Here is a 20414-nt window from a genome sequence, read left to right on the forward strand (position 1 = left end):
CCTACTGCCTTTATACAAGATACCCTAGGGACGAGGCTTTGCTGCGCCGTGATAACGGCTCAGGGGCCAAGAGACCCTGAGGACGAGGATGCTCCCATCAAGACGCCTCAAACGCCCAAAATATGATAAACTCATACGCGCCATGGCGCAAGAAACAGAGGAAATACGAAAAATCGAATGTCACACACACAGAACGTGCAAACTGAGGAAAAGATGGCTGAAAGTGAAAGCAAAACCTTAATGGCAGCATTAGAAACTCTAATGGATAAACAGAAAGAAAGCCCAAGAAATACATTAGAAGATGAAGGTAATAAATGTGGCTCAGACAACGCTCTCCACGAACTTTACCCAGCAATAAATGGGGAGTCTAATTTGATAACATTTTCAACAGTTTTTAACATCTGTGGCAGGCACAAAGTTGCAGATGCTAGGTTAAACAAGGTATTTTTAGTGGCCCCAGTGGAAACAATCCACTATAAGTATGGTTTTTTTTAACTTTCTGGCCTAGCCACTTAAAATATTTATTATTATTATTATTATTTATTTTATTTTCATGAATATTATTGTATATAGCTAGCTAGTTTTTTTCTCATTTTGTGCCCTGGACCATCCTGTCCAGCTTGTTAGAAAATTAAGATATTTTACCAATCAATTTTGCTGTTCCTGTATTCCTAAAATGTTGATTTCATCCTTAAAATTAGTCAAAATAAAACATCTGGCATTCTAGGGGCCCCACTCTCGCAACCAAACCATGGTTTTGAACGAGGGTTCCGATAAGCCGCATACGCCGTAAAAAGTGCGGGCGTTTTCGGGCGAGTTCAGCGTTTTGAAAAAAATTTAAGGATTCGCCCGAAAAAACCCGCATAGGCCCGAATAATGCCCGAAAAAGAAAAAAACCAGACACTAATGTGATTCAAAAAAACTATAAAAATTAAAATAAACTTACTATGTGGTATGGTTTGTTACAAGGAATTGCATTTCGGGAATGTCCTGGGCGATTTCGGGAAAGTGCGGGCGATTTTGGGGGGCAAACCCCAATTTTATTTGAAAAGTCGCCCGAACTCGCCCGTATATATGCGGGCGTTTGCGGCTTATCGGCACCCTCTTGTTTTTGATTATATACCATCACTTCTGGCAACTTGGCAAAAATAACAAGGAAATTATTTACCCTGATCATCTTTAGAACTAGCTAACTGGGTGTAGATAAGATTTACTCTTTCAATTTTTCAAACTAATTCTGTTCTGAACTCCATCAAGAAAAAAGCACAGCACCTTGATATACACCAGCATGAATTGTTAATGCTAACACAACTCCTACCATTGCTATACATATAGACGGGAACATCTTAACTATCCACTCATTCACACTTAATTTCTCATTGCCCACAAAATAACTTTATGTGGCTCTCTGATGAAAGCTTACTCCAAATATATAAAGGCAAAATAGAGATTCTTTCTCTTTACTAAATACTTTTCCTTAAGCTGTCCAAATAAATTACATCTGTAGTGCCACACTTTAAAAAAAACAGTTGTCAAATAAAGGTTGGGCTTGCACAAATTGCAATTAACGTGCAATGACGTGCAATTAAGACCTGAAAACAACACCCAATTATTTCTTAGGCGTGTGTGGAGGTGTGCAAGTGTGTTCGCATGCGCTATAAAGACAAACCTGCACAATTCTCTTAGTATATATCTCATCAATCACTTTTGAACACTCTATAATTATACCTCTTTCTAGGGCATCACCCTTGCCCTTAAAACAATTGACTGTTACACTTGGTTGCCAGTCACTTATGATAACACAACAGGCCATCTTAGACTTCTTTAAAAGTGTGTTTTTCAGCAATTAACTTTCTATAGGTTAATGTACATTTAAATTGTGCTTTTTCCATATAAGTATATTAATTGAAAAGCTGAATTTGAGAACCCTACTAAAATTCTTGGGTGTGTATTCACTCTGGAACTCACTCTGAAAAAGTCTTTTTATTTTGCTCTATTTTATATGCAAACTAACTCATTAAGTCAGATAGAAGTCAACTTATCATTAACTTAATTGCTTTGGGTTCCAGAATAATTACACAAATTGATAGAAACAATGTATTTCTGTTGGAATGAGTAGATACAACACATTCAGTATGCATATACTATTTATGGAAATTTTTGGGGAATGGGTAGGAATGAAGGTGCCTCCTTTGAGCTTCGTCATATGCACAAAAATATAATGCATAACCTGAGCGTCATGATATGCGTTATAGGCGTTTTCATGCACTGAGCGTCAGGTGCATGAGACAGATGAGATGCCCTGAGCGTCAGGCGCATCGACATGTCCTGAGCGTCAGGCACATGCTAATTACTGGTGTTCTTATTCTACAATGATTTTTATCAACACATTACTTGCCTAAACGGCTGACGAAGGAGGCCCAACACACCCACCAATTAAATTAATGGCTCCCTACAGACTTGTTCTTTCTAAAACCCTGACATAACATGAGCCAAAAGAAATGTCAGGGAAACCTTGAGGCAGAAGCAATTTGTCTGGTTATGTTGTGCTGCGTGCTCACATAACAGTTGTGATGGGGTTGTCTTTAGTTGCATTGGAAACGTTTATGATATTTCGATTTCGACTAGAGTCCATTGCACCACGATGATCAATTAAATTGGTATCTCATCCACCATTAGTGGTCATGTTGATGACATAAAATAAAAAAGAAATAGTTGAAGAAAATCAATTTATAAAAGGGTGGGAGGGTGGGTAACTGTAAGCTGTAAGGTACATCTGAAGAACTTGTTCAGTGTGGGATGTTGGGTTCTTATATGTAACCATTAATAATCAAGACCTGGGTAGGGTCTAGTTCCTTTACAGGCAAGTGAGACTAATAACCCTGGCAATCTTTAAGATTAGGTCTATAGGTAGAAACCACCCCCACTGTGCCAGGCTCTACATGACATGTTCAATTAACCACGATACTAAAGAACTGTAATTCTGTCACCACAATTAACATGAGCAAAACTTGCAGTTTAGCTTCATTATACTAAATTGACTTCTATCTGATTCTAGCACAAATTAGTTAAACCCAGTCGTTAAGCTTTTCCACCTTGGTGAAAGAACGACTGAAAAATCATGTAATTAGAATTTTGTTAACTTCATCAATGACTCGTCAATACACCAAAAATTGCACCTATTGGAAAGATCTTGAAACCGACCAAAATAATGTATCTCCTATACATTATTTTGATCGGTTTTTAGGATCATTCAACCATGTGCTTTCAACCAACAGTTAAGGAGATAATCAGGCCTGAAAAATTGGCAAAAACGATTGTTTTCACGAAGCAATAAAGACAGTAACGATAAATCGTTTCCCTTGGACAAGTTTTCAAAATGTATATAATAATTTTACTCACAATCTTATTTTATCTTTGCCTCATTTATTAGGCAAGAATTTTCAATAATAGTTTCACTTTTCTGTGTAATATGTAAGGTCTGCCATTATGAATTAATATACATGAAATCTCAAAACAACCGTGGTACAAAAACCTTTAATATGGGTTATATCTCTTTTGTATTTTTATTTATAGAGTAAAATTGTGGCTCATTAACCATTGATTTTTTATCAGTTTCTAAGTCATTTAGCCTCTTACATAAAAGTGCAATGCAGTGGCTTTGCTAATTTAAAAAAAGTTATTGACATCAGTTTATGTGCACTGACGTACTGCCTTAACGTCTGGATAATTAACCAATGAACACGTCTACTTTGCCTGTTACGGACAGAGACAGTCTCCTTATTATTATAAGAGATGCTACTAATGTAGTTAATTGCATACTTTCATTAGTTTTTCATTAACTATAGTTTTTTTGTACAAATGGTAAATTTTTTATTTTATAGATGGATTTGTCCTATTAGCTAAGGAATCGATTTGGCCTCAACTTTATGGAACATTTTACATGGACATTATTCAAGATGAAGAGAATCTCACTGAAAAAACTAATTCTAAATCACATCAGGAAGATGATGATATGTTGTTTTACGTTCAAAATAAACCTGGAGAACAGGGGCAAGAAGTAAGTGGTTATTACAGAATATGTCAGTTAGTTTGAGATTTTGTGGCACCTTGATGCTGATTCAGTATAGGCGAGTAAATTTTACCATAGCCCTGGGTTAACCAAAGCAATGTTAGGGAAATTGGATGGAACACTGTTTAGGATGTTAAGTGTTGCAGGGAGTTTTCTGGTAGCGAGTGGGCCCTAATGGGGTATGCATAGCCTAAAATGAGCATTAAAGACTCTGGAACTCCCAATCTAAACCATGGCTCCGCAAAAAAAGCAAACATTCTACAGATATATAGCTCTGTAGTGGCTCTTGACTTCAGTGAGAAAATAAAAAAATTTGATTGACTCTTCTTTGTATGCAAAAGTTTTAATTTTTTTGCTATACCTTATTTTTAGGTGAAGGTCTTTAGAAAAACAAGCAAGTCTCTTCCTGGGTAGGTGCTCTGAGTTCTTGGCAGACTTCCTAAAACTTTATTTTATCCACACATACTCAATTACATATTGTGAGAGTGAGTCCATTTTCTTTTCATTATCTCGTACAGTCTTGGTGATCCACACATCAACTGGGAAGAAAGTGTTTATTTGAACATGATAATGCATGATCTTGACTACAAATTAACTTGTGCAATTTGTGCTCGGTTACCCAATCAAGATTTAAAAGTTTTGAGCAAGAAAACACTGGTTGGTGATTAGTTTATTTAAGATCATGTGTTACAATTTTGTCATTCTACCATGTGTGGTCACACTTGCCTTAGAAAGAATTAGATGTGCTATTTTAAAGTCTTAATTGCACGCGTAATAACAATAGAACATGGCTACATTTTTTGTAGAAAAACTAATTGAAGAATTGAAAATCACTTGACACCGCATTTTGTTCAATGCGTAGTCTTTCTGTCATTGACAAGACTGGTCAAAGGGTAACGGATTGTTGAAAATTTATATTGGACTGTCACAAAAACGAACTGTCAAATGTTCCCCTTTTAAGTGAAAAGACGCTCCTAAAATTTAAGCAACAATAAAAAACTATTTATCAAGAGCGTGGCTGTACAGTAGCGTTTGGATACCAAAAACTCTTAACATAACCAATCAATATGGAAATATGAAGCTTCACTGAGATATAGTATAAAACAGTTTCACATCTCTTGTTGGTTGTTTTCTTGCCAGTGGTTAAATTAACCATTTCTATTTTTTATTATTTATTTTAAAACAAAAGTTTTTTATGAAGTATATACATAATTTTCAGCGTTCAAATCAACAGATCGCGAATGCAAACAATGCTGTATTTTGATCTACAACCATCACACGTGATTATATAGAGCTTAAAAAATGCTGTATTTTGTTCTAAAATTATCAAAACACGATCGTATATAAACAATGACTGTGTTTTGTTCTAAAGTCATCGAAACGTGATCATATGGAGCTTAGACAACATCGTTTTTTGTTCAACTCAAACCTTGAGGGCAAAAAAGTCTAGAAAAAATCTAAATTTTTCATTTATTACAAATCCCTGATAAAAAATTTCATGTATACATTCTTCTTAGTAGTGCAGTTCTAGTGACAACAATACTCTGAATTATCTTAAGAGAATTCAATTTCATCACTTTCACAGATTTTTCTGCGAAATTCCTGAAAAATATGGAAATAAGTTCCAGTCAAGATTAATTCCCAGAACATGGCATAACATTTGTCAATACATTTTTAGAATGTCCACGCTTCACATCATATGAGAAGGTTGGTTGTTTCAATCAAAAATTATTTTTACTTGAAATGCTATTTTGATGCCAAAGATGCTATAATGCTACATGCTATTCTTTATGATGTTTCTACCATCAACAACATCTATATTTATATTTGTTTTAGAATGGACAGTAAGGGTGAAAGTTCAGACTTATCATACCCAAACATATTTTTTATCATAGACAGTTATGACGAGGTAAATTTATTTATCACATATTCTATTTATATCTATTATTTTATGTTTTAAATTTAGGTTTTTATGTACTTGCATTCATGCCTTATTCCCTTATAAGAACAAGAAGACTAATACTTGACTTTTCCTTTCTTTCTTTAATAACTATTCTGTGTACTTTGTCAATGCTTCCATATGTCAAAGAATTGCCTGAAAGAAATTAGCAAATTTTTTTGCTTCAATACCATTATTACATGACTTGTTAGAAATTTGAAATTTTTTTCTTGGCAACCGTTATAGCATATACATTCCTTTCTTTGAAACTTTTATAAATGAGTAAGTTTTAAGTACAAGGCCACTTCTTGCTTGAATTGTACTTGAATTTTTTCCCCTATGGTATTTATGGTAATTTTTTGAATTTTATTGTTAGGTGTTTGAGTCGTTGTCTGTTCAAGAGAATGAAATAGTCTGTGTTGAGTTAACAGCTAGATACAAGGTTAGCAGAACATTGTTTCTATCATTATTTATACACTTGAAAACCATCCAAGATACAGTTCCATGTAATTTTACTTATATTTTAGGGAAACAAAGGCCATGCTGTGGTTTTCTTGGGTTCGGTTAAACATGAAGCTCTTCTGACAGTATACGATGCTAAGGTATAGGTTTAAAAACTGGTGTTGTTTTAAACACTGTGCTGGAGAGTTTTCATAAGCTATTGTAAAAAGCTAAATCGTGTTTATTAAATTCTTTTTTTTAAGTTGTTATAGGCAATAACCTATTATTCTCCTTTATGTTAATATCATGATAGTTAATTTTGTACCCAGGTAATTTCCTGGAATAAGATAGTTACTTTAGAAACCAAAGCAAGAAGTTACTTCAAAAGCTGTAGCGGATAGTTCTTCAGTCAATTATAGTGGAGAGTTTGTTTGTATTTAATTCTTTTTTAGACATCTCTAGGGACTAAGATTTCACAAAAAATGTCTCTCAGTTGGATGACGGGTGTTAATGAACATTTTGAGTATATACGCATGCGTGGACCACATGGCAAGGGTTATGCAGAAATGAGAGTTGGTCTTTGTAGGGATGACTTAGTTGAACACAATACTATTAATAGACATCGTTCTCTCTCTGAGAATAAAGCAAGGTAATTATACATTTGTTTTTTCTCTTTCCACAGTGAATGTTCACATACTAGTGCTGTCAGACTGTTCCCCAAGTCAAGAGAGAATAAAACAAATTACCGAATTTGCAAAACGTTACAAAAGACGGTCAAAATGTGATCTTGTCAATTAAAAGAAATTGAAATTTCAACACAATTTTAAAGACAACCTGAATCTTCACTTTAAAAACAATCCAAAGCAACCCTTGTATAAATGTTAGTACGTGTTTTTTATCACCCTAAGAGTGGCCAGACAGGATTCTGACATAGTGGATATTATAACCTGCACTTTTTCAGGAGTATTTGCATTTGAAAACTGCCCTATATTGTTTCGGAAGTTTAGCAAAATCAATTCTTCTTACTGCTGTTCTGTTCTAGCTCATGTAATTGTCAAATCGAAGAAAATGCTCAAATTTACGTTCCAACAACTACTCACCCAGATAGATGTCCGAAGTGTGATAGAAATTCCCCAAATGAAGGTAAGGTGATTAAGTGTGTCGGTTACATCTTCTTTTATAAACAATGCCAAACTTAAACATTTGCTTTATAAATTTCCAAAATTTTAAACAATTGTTAAACAATTAACCCAGGGTGAATGAGTGATAAACAATTTACCCAGGGCGAATGAGTGATAAAGGATATTATATGAACTTACCCGAATAAACAATTATAAATCAATTTTTAGAGGGTGATGTTTGAGACGATGTGCAAAAAAATCAATTATTAATAAAAAAAAGAGTAGTTGATGTGGCAAGATGGATCAAAGTTTCTTACTAATGCCCATAATTTTTTTTCAGGCGCAGCAAAACTATGGTCAAACACAGTGAAATGGTTTCAACAAAAGTAAGATCTATTCATTCTATGTATGCCAAATTAGGTACTGTCTAGCTATATGAGATAGCTGAGATTTACACGTTTGAGAATATTGTAATTAAGTTGAGAAGCAAAGAAAATTTGACTTAGGTATAAATAGATCGATTTTCCCCTCCATTTTTTTGTTTGAAATTATTTTCTTAGTATTGATTTCTGCATCAGTAACATATCTTTCAACTTCGTCAATGTTAGCAAAAAAAATAGGTATTTTCTACACATTTTAAAAACCCTAAACTAAAGTGTGTGGAACATATTTCTCTGGATCTAATGCTTATGATTCACGTCCATATGTTTTTTTAATATAGAAAAAAATCTAGTATTCCAACCTTAAGTCCTCATTTGACTTACGTCACGTTACCGTGGAGTCGCATTATGAAGGGTAAGCTTTTTGTGTTTTCTTATACAGACAGTAAATTTTTGAGGTAGAATGTAGGTAGGGAATCTGAAGCAAGTATTGTTTGTCTAAAAATGTGTATGCTTGTTTACAATCAGGCATTGGAATCACACACCTAAATTTTGCTTGTTTACGATCAAGCATTGGACTCACACACCAGAATTTATTTCTAAACTTCCCGCAACTACAATAAAAAAATCTGGCTTTTTTTTATTTAGATGTTATACAGGTGAAACAAAAGCCTGTTTTTTTAAAAGAATCGAGACATTGATAGATCAATTATTATAATATTATATTTTTAGAGATTTGTATATTTTTAAAAACTATTTCGTGGATCAAAATATCAGACATTGTAAATACATTGTTTAGTAAATATCAGTAATATTTGCGTATTTACGTTTTTTTATAAGAACACCAAACTTCGAAAAAGCCTTGTCACGTTCTTATTATTTTGCACCTATTGTCCTAATATTTCTTGAGAGTTTGTTGGATTTCTTGATCAATGTTCTTCGATGTAAGATACGTGTAGGCCGAACATGTTCCTAAGTTGTTCTTAATTTCTAACAAATGAAATCCTTATGTTGTTATAAAAAAACCACGTATCACATCAAATAGAACTGTGATACAGTGCGTAGGTGAGATTTTACTCTTTGAGCGCACCAACTTAAATTTTCTGTGCAGTAACAAGCAACTGTTTCTTTCAGGAAACATATTTTTGCAGTTTGGTTAATTATAAATTTGTAATGATTATTTTAATTTACATGTGGATTTTATTTTTGATAGAATTTTCAGTAATTTTAGGTTTTTTAGTATTAACTAGTTTTTGATCTATCATTTTCATCTAGAGTTTCTGTTGTGAAAAGATATAAACATCTTAATATTCACATAATCCAACCTTATACGCCGCAACTTTATTTAAACAGAATTGTACGTATTACTCAATCTTATATTAGAATTACAACAAATTAAAAGCATATTGTTCTCTGTAGATTTTGCGACACTTGAAGGGGTTTACTCTCGTAAAACACTCGCAGATTCATAAAAGCTGTGCCGTAACAAAGAAGACAATTAGTCAGTCAAATTCGCAAATTTGACTTGCACTTCTTTTGCTCGAGTCGAAAAATTGGCGATACATCTTCGCCAAAGTTGGCGAAAATATGTTTGAACTTTGCCTGCTGATAGCTAAAATAAATTCTATAAGATGAGTGAAAAAAAATTTCATTGTCTCCCGAATTTTCGAAAATTTAACATATTTTTGTAGAAAATAAAGGGGACTCTATTCTCGTTTTTTATGTGAGGAGGTGATTCTGCAACTTGTGAGAAAAATACAGCAGCCACCGGTTCCGTGCTTTTTCTGCGACGGCGCAAAAGTGACGCGTAACTTAGTGCTAGTGTAGTCTGGTAGAGCGCGGAACCTAAATCGGTCTGCGTAGCTCAAAACGAGCATTAAATACTCTAGTATTCCCCATCTAAGCACGGCCTCTCCTGAAAATAATAGACAGGGTAATCCTTCGATATTTGTAAGGATAGTCAAGTAAAGTACGGACATCTATATCTTAGCTCAAGAGTTTTTTTTTTTTTTTAGCGCGTGTGAACTTTGATATAAAAATTAAATTAAAGATTAAAGTGCACCAACAAAAAAGCTCGAGATGAGCTATTTGCGCTTAGTATAATATGGACAAAGTGCATTAAGTTTTTAGGTTTTATTAGGCTTCGTTGCAGGATTTTGTGCTTTGTGTTGGACAGGGAGTATATAACTCGATAAAGAATAAATAGATAGAGGATGATTTTTCTCGTCCTGTAAAACAAGTATGATGTTAACACAATTTGTGATTTCTACTCGCTCCGGCCTATGTAATTTTATCTTTTAGCAGCATTTTACTTGTAATATTCACAATTTAACAGCGAAATATTACTTATATTTTATCTTAGAAAACAACAACACCTTGTCTGTGCACCCTTGTGTCTGTCCTGCGGAGAAAATAGTTGCTTCTTAACTTTATTCGAGACCCTCGCAGAGCAATGTTATTACTTGAACAGGCGAACACAGATCCACGAAATACCGATGCCTAAAATATGTACCTAAAATATGTAAGACGGGCGCATTCCCATGGATTTTTTACACCAGTTTATGGCTAATTTTTACCGCGCGCGCCGAGGGCTGAGACACCAGGGGGACAGATTTTCATGAAAACGTGGGTGGACGAATGCAGGTCATTTTTATATGTTGCTTTACCCACATTGATAAAAGTAAAATAGACTGGCCACAAACTTTTTTTTATTTTGTTTTAAAACATTTTAACCTTTTTAAGTATAGTAAGGAAACTAAATAGATAACATTCTGCCTATTAAATTTCTTATGGGGATTGTTTATATGAGCAAGTAAGTATTTTTTTCTTTTCTTCTAGCCAGCTATAGCAGGCTATTTTTTAGGCAGCACTGTATGACTCAATGGCTTAGCTAGATGTAACAAAGACGATTTTTCATTAAAATTAACAGGACTCAACCCTTCAGCAAACTAAAAACATATATACAACAGGAAAAACGGCTAAACGTTCAGGATCTTGCAATCACGGTATAGCTAGCTAGCTATATGTACCACTTGACGTGAGAGATCAGAAACTTGGTCTTTGGTTGGCAGTCTACATCGTGTAGAACAATGAGTTTAATTCTGTAAATTACTGTAAATTATTCCTTGCAAAACATATCCATATCCAAGACATTCTCCAGTCAGAATGTCACGTGGTACCACTTTTGGTTGAGGGAAAACACAGACTTTTCATGGTTAAACTCTCACAGAAAAAGCTTTAAGTAAACAAGAACTACAAGTATCTGAATTAAATTAAAGCTAAATTAACAAAAAATCACCTAAAACTACATGAAAAATCCGTCCCCTATTTATAAAACCCTAGCCGTCTAAATGTCATGTTTTCCCTCTAATCATTATGGCCACCCTTAAAAATGTGGACCTGTAGTTGGTTTAAAAGTATCATACCAACCTCAACATGAATTTCGAAATTAGGACACCATCTCCAATTTCCCAGTAAGGCAAGTTGGACTTTGAACCCTCTATTCTCGGTAGTGAAAAATACAAAGGGTGCTAAAAAAGAGAGGCTATTTTTGAGATATTTATCACCTATCCTGGTACGTTTTCATTTACACACATAACAAAATAGGGCGATATTTAAGCTTCAAAGTGACTTGTTCTTTTTAATCTAGAACGAAATACTGCGACATTAAAATTTCATATATAACATCATGTTTCCAAAATTATATAACCAAAATACGGTGATATTTAAGCTTAGAAAGAACATGTTCTTGTCATTTTAAAACGAAATATGGCCAGTTTTACGAAAAAATTTTTTATGTTTAAAAAGTATAATTGGTTTTTAATTGGTTCACAATCATTTCAAAATTCCTTTTTATAATACATCATTAACACCTGTACATTGTATCACAAATGATATTTTGACAATTGTATTAAAGGTTAACTCCCTTGAAAAATCAAGTTGAGCTCATATGAAAGAGCTTAAAAGGTTGTCTAGGAATTTAAATATTTTTTTTTAAAATTCTTTAGAATTTGGACTAAGAAGATTTACTAATTATGCATGAGTATGCTCGGCAAGGGTGTTAATTTAACATTTTTGAAAAGCCATATAGAGTTAAAAATGTTTTCTGGCCGTTCACTTTGACGAGTTTTGAACATTTTACATAATTTTTTTTATTTAGTTACCATAATTATGCTCAACGACATCACAATTTCACGTAATTAGCGCTACTTTTAAGACAAATATCTCAAGAACGGACAAAGATTTTTCCAAAAAATAAAAAAAATTTTAGACAACTTTCAAAGATCTTTTATATGAGCTCAACTTGATTTTTTAGCGAGAGACAACATTTAAATTTTCATTAGTTTTTCTAAATCGTTTCAAAATCGTTTCACAATAGTTTCAAAATTGTTTCATTTTTCTTAGTCTGTTATAAAATCGTTTTGTGAACAAATATGAAACATTTAATTTGTTTCATAATACGATTATGAAATGATGTAAAGAAAATATTGAAACGATTTCCATACGATGAAAATCCTATCAGTTCGTATCAAAAATGAAACTGTCTTGGAGACGATCCCATAATGGATTTTTCTATCATGTAGCATTTTGACAAATATCTACTGTGATTGCGGGATCCTGCATTTAGTGGTTTTTTCTTACATTTTTGATGTTTGAAAGTCAGATATAAAATCTGAGCAATTTTGTTACTGAAGAACTAAACTGCTTCGCTAAAACACACTAAAAGGATTATATAATACATTTTTTATATCTACTCACTTGCATATCATATCCATTTCTGTGTTAACATTTATAAAATATTAATATAATCATTTGACAGAGGAATGAAACTTGTTCTAAAAAATAGTATGGTTTTCTATTTTCTGATTTGTAGCTAAGGAGATATTGCATAGGAGACTTCTGTCACCTGGATGTAACAACATCGAAAACGGTAAAGTAACAAGTAAGTAAGCATTACAAAATTTTGACTCCTTGCCATTCACATATCTAGCACATCATGTACATATTTCTCTTTGAAGCTAAAAAATGATCATAATGAACTAAGCAACTTCTTACATCAGAATCCCTGTTTTTTGTAATTGTTTAATTGGGAAGGAGAATATAAGTTCTTTTTAGCAAATGTTATAATTTTATGTCATTTCATAACAACTCTCCCAAATCCTCATGTTGTAACTATAAACCTATAAATACAGTTGATTTTCTTATCACTTCGAATCATCTTTGCTAATACTATGAAAGCTAAAAAAGATTTTTACAAAAACTAAAAGATTCCTATACAACTACAAGTGAAAAATTTTTTTAAATCGAAATTGTTGCTTGACATTTTGAGGTCTTATTGAGGTTAAATGTTACCTGGAAGTTTTCCTTTTCAAATCTACTTTTGTGAGTGTTGACTTTACACAATATCCTCGAATACTATAATATTTATTTTTTTACTTTAGTCTGATGGATAAATATACTTATGAAGAATTGTTACACCATTGTGAAAAATTAACCAGAAAACTCTCTCGCTATGAAACACGTTTTTCAGGTAAATATGTCCTTAAAATCTACTTAACACTTTTGTGAAGGATTTTTGAATTTTGGCCATCTGTCACATCAACATTAATGGATCTGAACATATTGGAAAAGTAAATTAAAATTGAAGAAAAGTAAATTTTCTCTCCAATCTGGAGAGAAATACTTCTCTTTTGAATGGGTCTTCATTTCAATGTGGTCACTAACTAATGGCTAAAAATTTGCTTTCCTTATTGTAACCTTACTTTCTACATACTGTGAATGACGGAACAAGCACCCCCTGCTGAATAACTGCCCCCTGCTAGAATAACCCTCCCCCCTAAGAGGCATTTTTTCAATAAGCGCCCCTGATTGAATAACCAACCCCCCCCCCCTCCTATAGCCAGAGGGGGTCCTTATTTCAACATACCGGGGCGCTTATTTGGAACAAGGCATAGAAAGTAAAGATTCAGACCAGGAAGACAAATACGAAAACATTAAGATAGATTTACGGTATAAATGCTGTTTAGAGTAAAGGGTTAAGTAATTCTTTGCGCTCATATGACAGTGTTTCCATATACCTTAAATTATGTGTTGTGTTTGTTTCCAGCACTGGTTGAAGCCTATAAAAATTTACTTGAAGAGAAGCAAGTTCTTGAAACAACTTTAAAAACTTTATCATCAAAACCTCAAAAGAAAACTGCTGTTAGTCAAAACAAAGAAACATCTGAAAGCAGTAAAGTTAAAAGTGATCCACTAGGTGCATTACAAGAAAATTTTGACACCTCTACTGAAAGTATATCAAAGTGAGTAAACATTTTTTTAGCATCTTAAATAAGCGAATTTTTGAAGTAAAGTTTTCCTAGGTAAAATTTGTGAAGTAAAATTTAGCTACCGTTATAAATAATAACAATAATTTGATTAATTTATCAGTGTTTACAACGTGGAACTAACCAAAACATTGAACCAACCAAAACATTGAACCAACAAAACATTGAACCAAGAAATTGTTTTTTTTTTGTAACCATATTTAACTGTCTTCATTTTGTTAGTGAGACTCAAGAAACTGATAAAGACACTGAATGCTCCCAGGATGAATTAATAAAGTCGTTAGAAGAAAAAGTCACTGCCCTAAGTACAGCATTGCAATCTATGGCGGAAGGAAAAAATAAAATGGAAATTGTATATCAAGCTGACAAGAAGGCTATGCTAGTAAGAGCTCAAAAATAGTCCATGTATTTTATTGACGTGCAACAGTAAAACTTTTATAAATCTTTGATTTTTATTAAGGCGGAGCATAAAGCACAAATTGCAAAACTAGAAGAGGAGAACACACATGCAGTGAAGTTACAAAATGAAGTAAGTCTGTGTATGCGATATCTTTCGTAGAAGAAATATGTTTTGAGTCAACTTAACGTATTAAACCTACAAGAGTCTACAAAATATATTGAGACAGGGCGGCAAGTTTTTCCCCCCAAGTAGTTATTTTTCTTTACTAGGTTCACACAATTTAAACTTGTCAATGTTCACAGCGGATTTAGGATTTAGGATCTTATCTGATCTCAACTACGAAAATGTGGTAATTGTTGATTAGCATCAATGTGGCTGTTTTTCTCCATTTCCAGGGTTGCTTGACCCTTATGGGCATGGACGGATTATTCCGTAAAGCGGACATACTATGAAGTGCGACTTGTGCAATTTAAATGCTGCTTATCAAACTGGGCATCTGAAAAAGTAGCAAACTTCACGAGTTGATGCCTTTTGACAACTTTTGTTCAAAAGAGTGCCATTGTCTCAATACTTTTGTAAAAAGTTGTAGAAGATTGGCAACAATGATTGTCATTGTTTCTGCAAACCTTAAGCGATCAGAACAATGATTCGTTTTCCATAACATTAGGTATTTCCAGCCCTGATAGTCCTTAAATTTCTTTTGTCTCAGCTACATCAATATCTTATTCCATTTAGATAAGAGGGAAGTTGTGTCAAGAACAAAGTGATCGAGAAAGTGAAGAGAAAAACTATGCATCCATGATGAAAGAATTACAAGAGTTGGTAGCAGCAGAAAGATTGGAAAAGAATGAGTTAAAAACCCAACTGACGGAAGTAAGATAAAGGTTTTATTAGTGGACTGTCGATGTTTGACATTAACATTAGAATAGAACTCACTCTTCCGACACGATAAATAGAACAAAGCTACGTATCCTGGGTACTTTTACTGTTTAAGTTTTTTTTGATCTTCTGTTTAAAAGGATGATTTTGCGCATTTTTACCAGCTTTATTGCTCTTTAAAAGCAACATCACAAGCAACACTCGTTTAGTTGCCCATCAACGAAATCTGAAACGGTTAATTGAATTTGAAAAGGAATCGACAACATTAAGCGGAATTGTTACTGAGAAACATTTGAAGACGTTTTTATCTTTATCATAAAAATCTTGTTATTACGCATTCCACATTTGGTTGGCATGCGAAGCAGAATAGTTACTTTTTTTCGTGCTTAAGTGTTGATGTAATTCTAAATGTTTTATATCAATCTGCGATAGATATTTCTGGCAACTTTATATCTGTACCTTTGCTTGCATCAGTAAGTATTCTTCCATATGCAGTATTAAACGGTTCAGTTATGATTACTTTTAGAGGGAATTGATAATATCAAACTTATCTGAGAAGCAACATCAAGATTATCAGGATTCGATTCAACAACTTACCGACGAGCTAGATCTCTTAAAACTTAAACATTCAGAAGAAGATGAGAAGAGGCCTGAGAATATCATCAAAGGTCTCGCTGACCAAGTGGAACAGATAAAAATCGGACATGTTAGTAACCTTGAAATTGAACAAACGCGGGCAAAGCATGCTGAAGAAATTTTAAAGTCGACTCAAGAACACGAAGAACAGAGGATTGCCGAGCTCGGTAGGTTGAGAGTAGTTGTGTTGTGATACGTTAAGTGGTGGCTAAACAACTAACGTGTTCAACTTTCACGACTGCCTCCCCTGAGCTTTGAAGTCGAAACCTATACAAGCCTATACTTGTTGATGGGGTGGGAAGTCCTAATAACGGGTTTAATAGGTATATTAGTATTTGGCAGAAAGAAGGAATATCCAGAAATAATATGATAATATATTAATCTCTAAGGGACCTTTCGTTGTACCTTAATGTTTCCGGTTTTAAGGCTGTAGGGAGATCCATCCTCGGCACAAGTCACTTATATTAACCATAATCAAAAAATTTTATGCAATGCTGTTACGGCCCTGGAGTGAACAAATTTTCAATTACTAGCAAGTTTACATATAGGTATTTCAATTAATTAACACTTATAGCTGACAAATTTTGTGACTTGTGAAATTAGGGCCGTCGTATAAAGGGCAGACGCGACCAGTATTTGCTCAATAAAGGTTATTTTTAATTGAATCCAATGAGTTGTTACAGGTGTATCACCGTAATAGTTAAAAACAAAAATTGAATAATTGCATTGTGTTTATGTTAGAGTCCAGACTGTCAGAATTATCAGTGATTGTTGGAAGTTACGACAAACAGAGACAGGAGGATCAAGCTGTTATAAGAAGGCTTCGTGAACGGTTGGAAAACCTGGAAGATGAAAACTCTGCTCTGTCGAGTACACAAAACTCCCTTTCGAACAACGAGAGTAAAATTGAAGAACTACAGGACCAAGTGACAAAGTTAAGGAATTTATTAAAAATGGCGTGGAAAAAAGCTGATCGTCATTTAGGTAAGTTTTAAGATTTTGTTGTTTTTGATATTTTTTTGCTATTTTGTCGTCTGTCTGTAATTGAAATCCTATCCGTGTGTGTGGGCTTTCGGTTACAGACGGGGCCTTCTTTAGTTAAACTCTATGTTACGCTATCTAGTTATTTAAGCCAAACGAAGCATGTAAACTAATCTTGCAGTCAGTTTTTGTTAAAGTAGCCCGCAGGTTTTTGTTAAAACGGCGCGTGTAACAATAAATAACTGAACGTGTGACATTGTTTGTTTTAGACCTTCAGATTTTATCCAACTCAGAAATCGACGATATTTTAAAAAACGATCCAACACATCACGCATGCCGTGTTGAATATAAACAACTCAAGGACGAGTTTGAAGGTTATAAACGTAAGCTGCGCAACAACAAGGTTTTAAAAGATGACCATGTGTCAGAAGATATAAACGATTACAAAACGAAAATTGAGAAACTGCAGACAGATATGAAAAATATGGAGGAACATTTTGAAGAAAAAGAAAAGGAGAGCATAAGTCTGATAACAAAACTTCAAATCGATATAACATGCACAAAAGAGAATTATGAGCTACAACTGGAAAGCTTGCGTGAAGATCATAAGAAAAACATTGAACAGTTAGATACTGAAATACATAAACAACGAATTAGAACAGTAGATTTGTTGCAAGAAAAAGATACTGAGTTGGAGCGACTGCAGAAGATAGTGTTCGACCGAGAAGATTTGGTTCAAACGCAGAGCATCAAACAAAGATGTTCAGTTAATGACTCGTTTTTAACCTCCGATCTTTCTTTTATTCAGGACGAACCATGCAGTGTAGAGGAAATGTTGGTTCAATCTCCCACAGTAAGTTCTGGTCACTTAATCGTTTAAAAACCGAAAAGTCTATTCGAGATTACACGAGTTTGTTATATTTTGTGTACCGAGTATTCTAAATGCCGAGTATTTGGGTACTGAGTATTTGATATACCGCGTATTTGGGTACCAAGTATTCAATATGCGAGTATTTGGGTACCAAGTATTCGATATGCCAAATATTTGGGTACCGAGATGGATATGCCGCGTATTTGGGTACTAAGAATTCGAAATGCCGAGTATTTGAGTACTACCGTAATTCTTCTAATTTGGTGTTCTTTCTAATTAGCGCTGATAGCCTTTTTTTCCAAAAAGTGAACAATTTTTCCCCTCTGATTGTTAGTGCGGTTAAGTTTTAAGAGTTCAAAATTTCCTGTAATTAAAGTGACTGTACTAAATGTACACTAAATTAAAAGAAATACGGTAGTCGATGTATTTAAAATAGCAGGTATTCGGGATGCCGATTACCCAGAATATCGGGAATAGGGATTTACCAGATATAGAGTTCGATAGCTACTGATATTTTTAGAGCCCAACTGGTCATAATTTATTCCACTATACGGAGCAAATATCACATTATGAATCTGAACTTTCATTATGTCGATCCCAACTTATCGATCTTCAATCTGACGTCAGAGACGCAGAGCATAGGTTAGTTGCCACCTAGGCTACCATTATTGGATAAAATTTGCACTATTCTAACATGAAGTCACGTGATGCATGTATGTTTCTTATTAGGGAGGAGCAATCCATTAATCAAATGCAAGCATTAAAAGAAGAAATACGAAATTTAGAAAGAGGAAGGTATCGTCTTGTCGTATGGTTTTTTCGTGTGATGGTCACACAAACGGAGTTTAACTTAACTAGCTAACTTAAATTAAACCTTTAAATTTAACCCAGGTGTGTGCATGTTTTTATATTTTTATTTTCTCTAGATCACGTGAATCAGCTAATTTGGAGTACTTGAAAAATGTTTGTCTGCAATTTATGTTGACTGATTCTCCTTCTGTCAAAAAACAAATGTCACACGCTATATCAACGATTTTAACATTTAGCCCGGCTGAGGTAAGATTTTGTTTTTCTCTCATCTGTCATAGAACTTTATATATTAAAATGCTGAGTTGGTGAATAGAACCATTTTAAAGAAGCCGTTATTCAACTCTTCCTTTTTTTTAAATTTCAGCCTACAGTTAGGACACTTTCAAATTATTCTAATTTTGTAATAAAAAGCGACAAAATATACCCTTTTGGACAAAAAACAGCACCACAAAAGAATGTGTAACATAATGCTGACATCAACATAATAATTTTCTGTCACCTTAATAGGGCACTTCAGGCCTAAATTGATCCAAAAGATTTGTCATTCTATAATCAATATTAGCACAAGCAACAATTTGCATTGCATTTCGTGTGTACGAAGCACAATTATAAAATCGTGTTGACAACGAGTATTAATATACAAAGAAAAATAAGGCGTTTATATTAAGTAGACGTTCTGCTAGTAATCTGAAATCTTTTAGCCTGTAAATAGTCGAACTGTATTTTCTTCGGATCAGCAATAATGCATTCTGCTTATTGATAATTTGAGATCACAATTGTTTTCATGCAAAATCTTTGAAGTTTAATAGCTTTTAGGTATTTTGGGTATTTAGATGGTGCAAGTGCAGAAGAAGCAAAATTTGGGATGGTGGTAGCAGGCTCGATGATGGTACAAGTTCAGGAAAAATAAAGCTTGGGGTAGTGGTAACAGCCTCAATGAAGGTGCATGTGAAATTCGTGGCGTACTAAATTTTTAACATTTAATTTTATATCTAGTTTATTTTTGTATATATATTATATTTAGTTTTTAGGATGAATTGTATTTTACAGGTGAAATTGGAAGATATTTATATACCATTCATATACCATCTAGTATTGTCCTTTCTTAAAACGTTTCTCAGTTATTTTGCTTTTAAAAAATTAACATAGTGTCCAACTTCCCCGATGTTTCGGTCAGAACTCATTGTTCTGAATGTATACCAACTAATCATTTATACGACTCTTATTTTTATGTTCAAACGTGAAAAAGAATCTGATACTAAGAGTGTTTAAAACCGTGTTTCGGAAGATGCAACGATACCCTTCTAGTTTTTTTAGTCTAGAATTAATCACTAACAGAGGACCTAAACTATGGAACAAATTCCTTGCCATAACGTAACACTTAACCGATTTAAACGGAAGCTAAAACATAAACTAATGATTAATCTCGAGGTCAAAAAATGAATGAATTTTCGCGAATCAGTTATGTCGAGATATTTCGCGAACCATTTTAAGGTCTTTCCGAATAATTAGTAGAAATGAATAATAAATTTAGTATTTTTTTGCAATTTAAAGTTAT

At 33.7% G+C, this 20414-nt stretch overlaps 2 protein-coding genes across 4 annotated transcripts; both read left to right on the plus strand.

Annotated features, from left to right (window-relative positions):
• Window positions 1-140: 140 nt before the first annotated feature.
• Window positions 141-9357, plus strand: LOC130612351 (uncharacterized protein KIAA0930 homolog). 2 transcript variants are annotated; one of them, XM_057433657.1, is made up of 13 exons: window positions 141-307; window positions 3885-4060; window positions 4445-4482; window positions 4591-4729; window positions 5751-5779; window positions 5909-5981; window positions 6388-6453; window positions 6539-6613; window positions 6905-7101; window positions 7495-7595; window positions 7914-7959; window positions 8295-8368; window positions 8602-9357. In XM_057433657.1, the coding sequence occupies exons 1-13, from the start codon at window positions 178-180 to the stop codon at window positions 8652-8654; spliced, it is 1197 nt and encodes a 398-aa protein (XP_057289640.1). In that variant the 5' UTR covers window positions 141-177; the 3' UTR covers window positions 8655-9357. The 2 variants fall into 2 exon arrangements, with proteins under 2 accessions (XP_057289640.1, XP_057289639.1); XM_057433656.1 differs by having other exon boundaries at window positions 5751-5981.
• Window positions 9358-10590: 1233 nt separating this feature from the next.
• LOC130612400 (GRIP and coiled-coil domain-containing protein 1-like) lies at window positions 10591-19939 on the plus strand. Of its 2 annotated transcripts, XM_057433705.1 has the most exons (15): window positions 10591-10765; window positions 10883-11032; window positions 12827-12895; window positions 13395-13483; window positions 14060-14255; window positions 14502-14661; window positions 14740-14808; window positions 15415-15552; window positions 16085-16361; window positions 16936-17178; window positions 17445-18028; window positions 18567-18688; window positions 18776-18841; window positions 18973-19102; window positions 19690-19939. In XM_057433705.1, the coding sequence occupies exons 4-15, from the start codon at window positions 13399-13401 to the stop codon at window positions 19729-19731; spliced, it is 2112 nt and encodes a 703-aa protein (XP_057289688.1). In that variant the 5' UTR covers window positions 10591-10765; window positions 10883-11032; window positions 12827-12895; window positions 13395-13398; the 3' UTR covers window positions 19732-19939. The 2 variants fall into 2 exon arrangements, with proteins under 2 accessions (XP_057289688.1, XP_057289687.1); XM_057433704.1 differs by lacking the exon at window positions 10883-11032.
• The last annotated feature ends 475 nt before the right edge of the window (window positions 19940-20414 follow it).

This window comes from Hydractinia symbiolongicarpus, chromosome 10 (assembly GCF_029227915.1).
Source record: "Hydractinia symbiolongicarpus strain clone_291-10 chromosome 10, HSymV2.1, whole genome shotgun sequence".
Taxonomy (NCBI): Eukaryota; Metazoa; Cnidaria; class Hydrozoa; order Anthoathecata; family Hydractiniidae; genus Hydractinia; species Hydractinia symbiolongicarpus.

Excerpts from the sequence above, each read along its gene's own strand:
- LOC130612351 (XM_057433656.1), top strand. The coding sequence starts at position 178 with ATGTCACACACACAGAACGTGCAAACTGAGGAAAAGATGGCTGAAAGT. Across the intron at positions 6,454-6,538 it reads AGTTAACAGCTAGATACAAG|GGAAACAAAGGCCATGCTGT; the intron begins GTTAGCAGAACA and ends CTTATATTTTAG. Across the intron at positions 7,102-7,494 it reads CTCTCTGAGAATAAAGCAAG|CTCATGTAATTGTCAAATCG; the intron begins GTAATTATACAT and ends GTTCTGTTCTAG.
- LOC130612400 (XM_057433705.1), top strand. The coding sequence starts at position 13,399 with ATGGATAAATATACTTATGAAGAATTGTTACACCATTGTGAAAAATTA. Across the intron at positions 16,362-16,935 it reads ACAGAGGATTGCCGAGCTCG|AGTCCAGACTGTCAGAATTA; the intron begins GTAGGTTGAGAG and ends TGTTTATGTTAG. Across the intron at positions 17,179-17,444 it reads AAAAGCTGATCGTCATTTAG|ACCTTCAGATTTTATCCAAC; the intron begins GTAAGTTTTAAG and ends TGTTTGTTTTAG.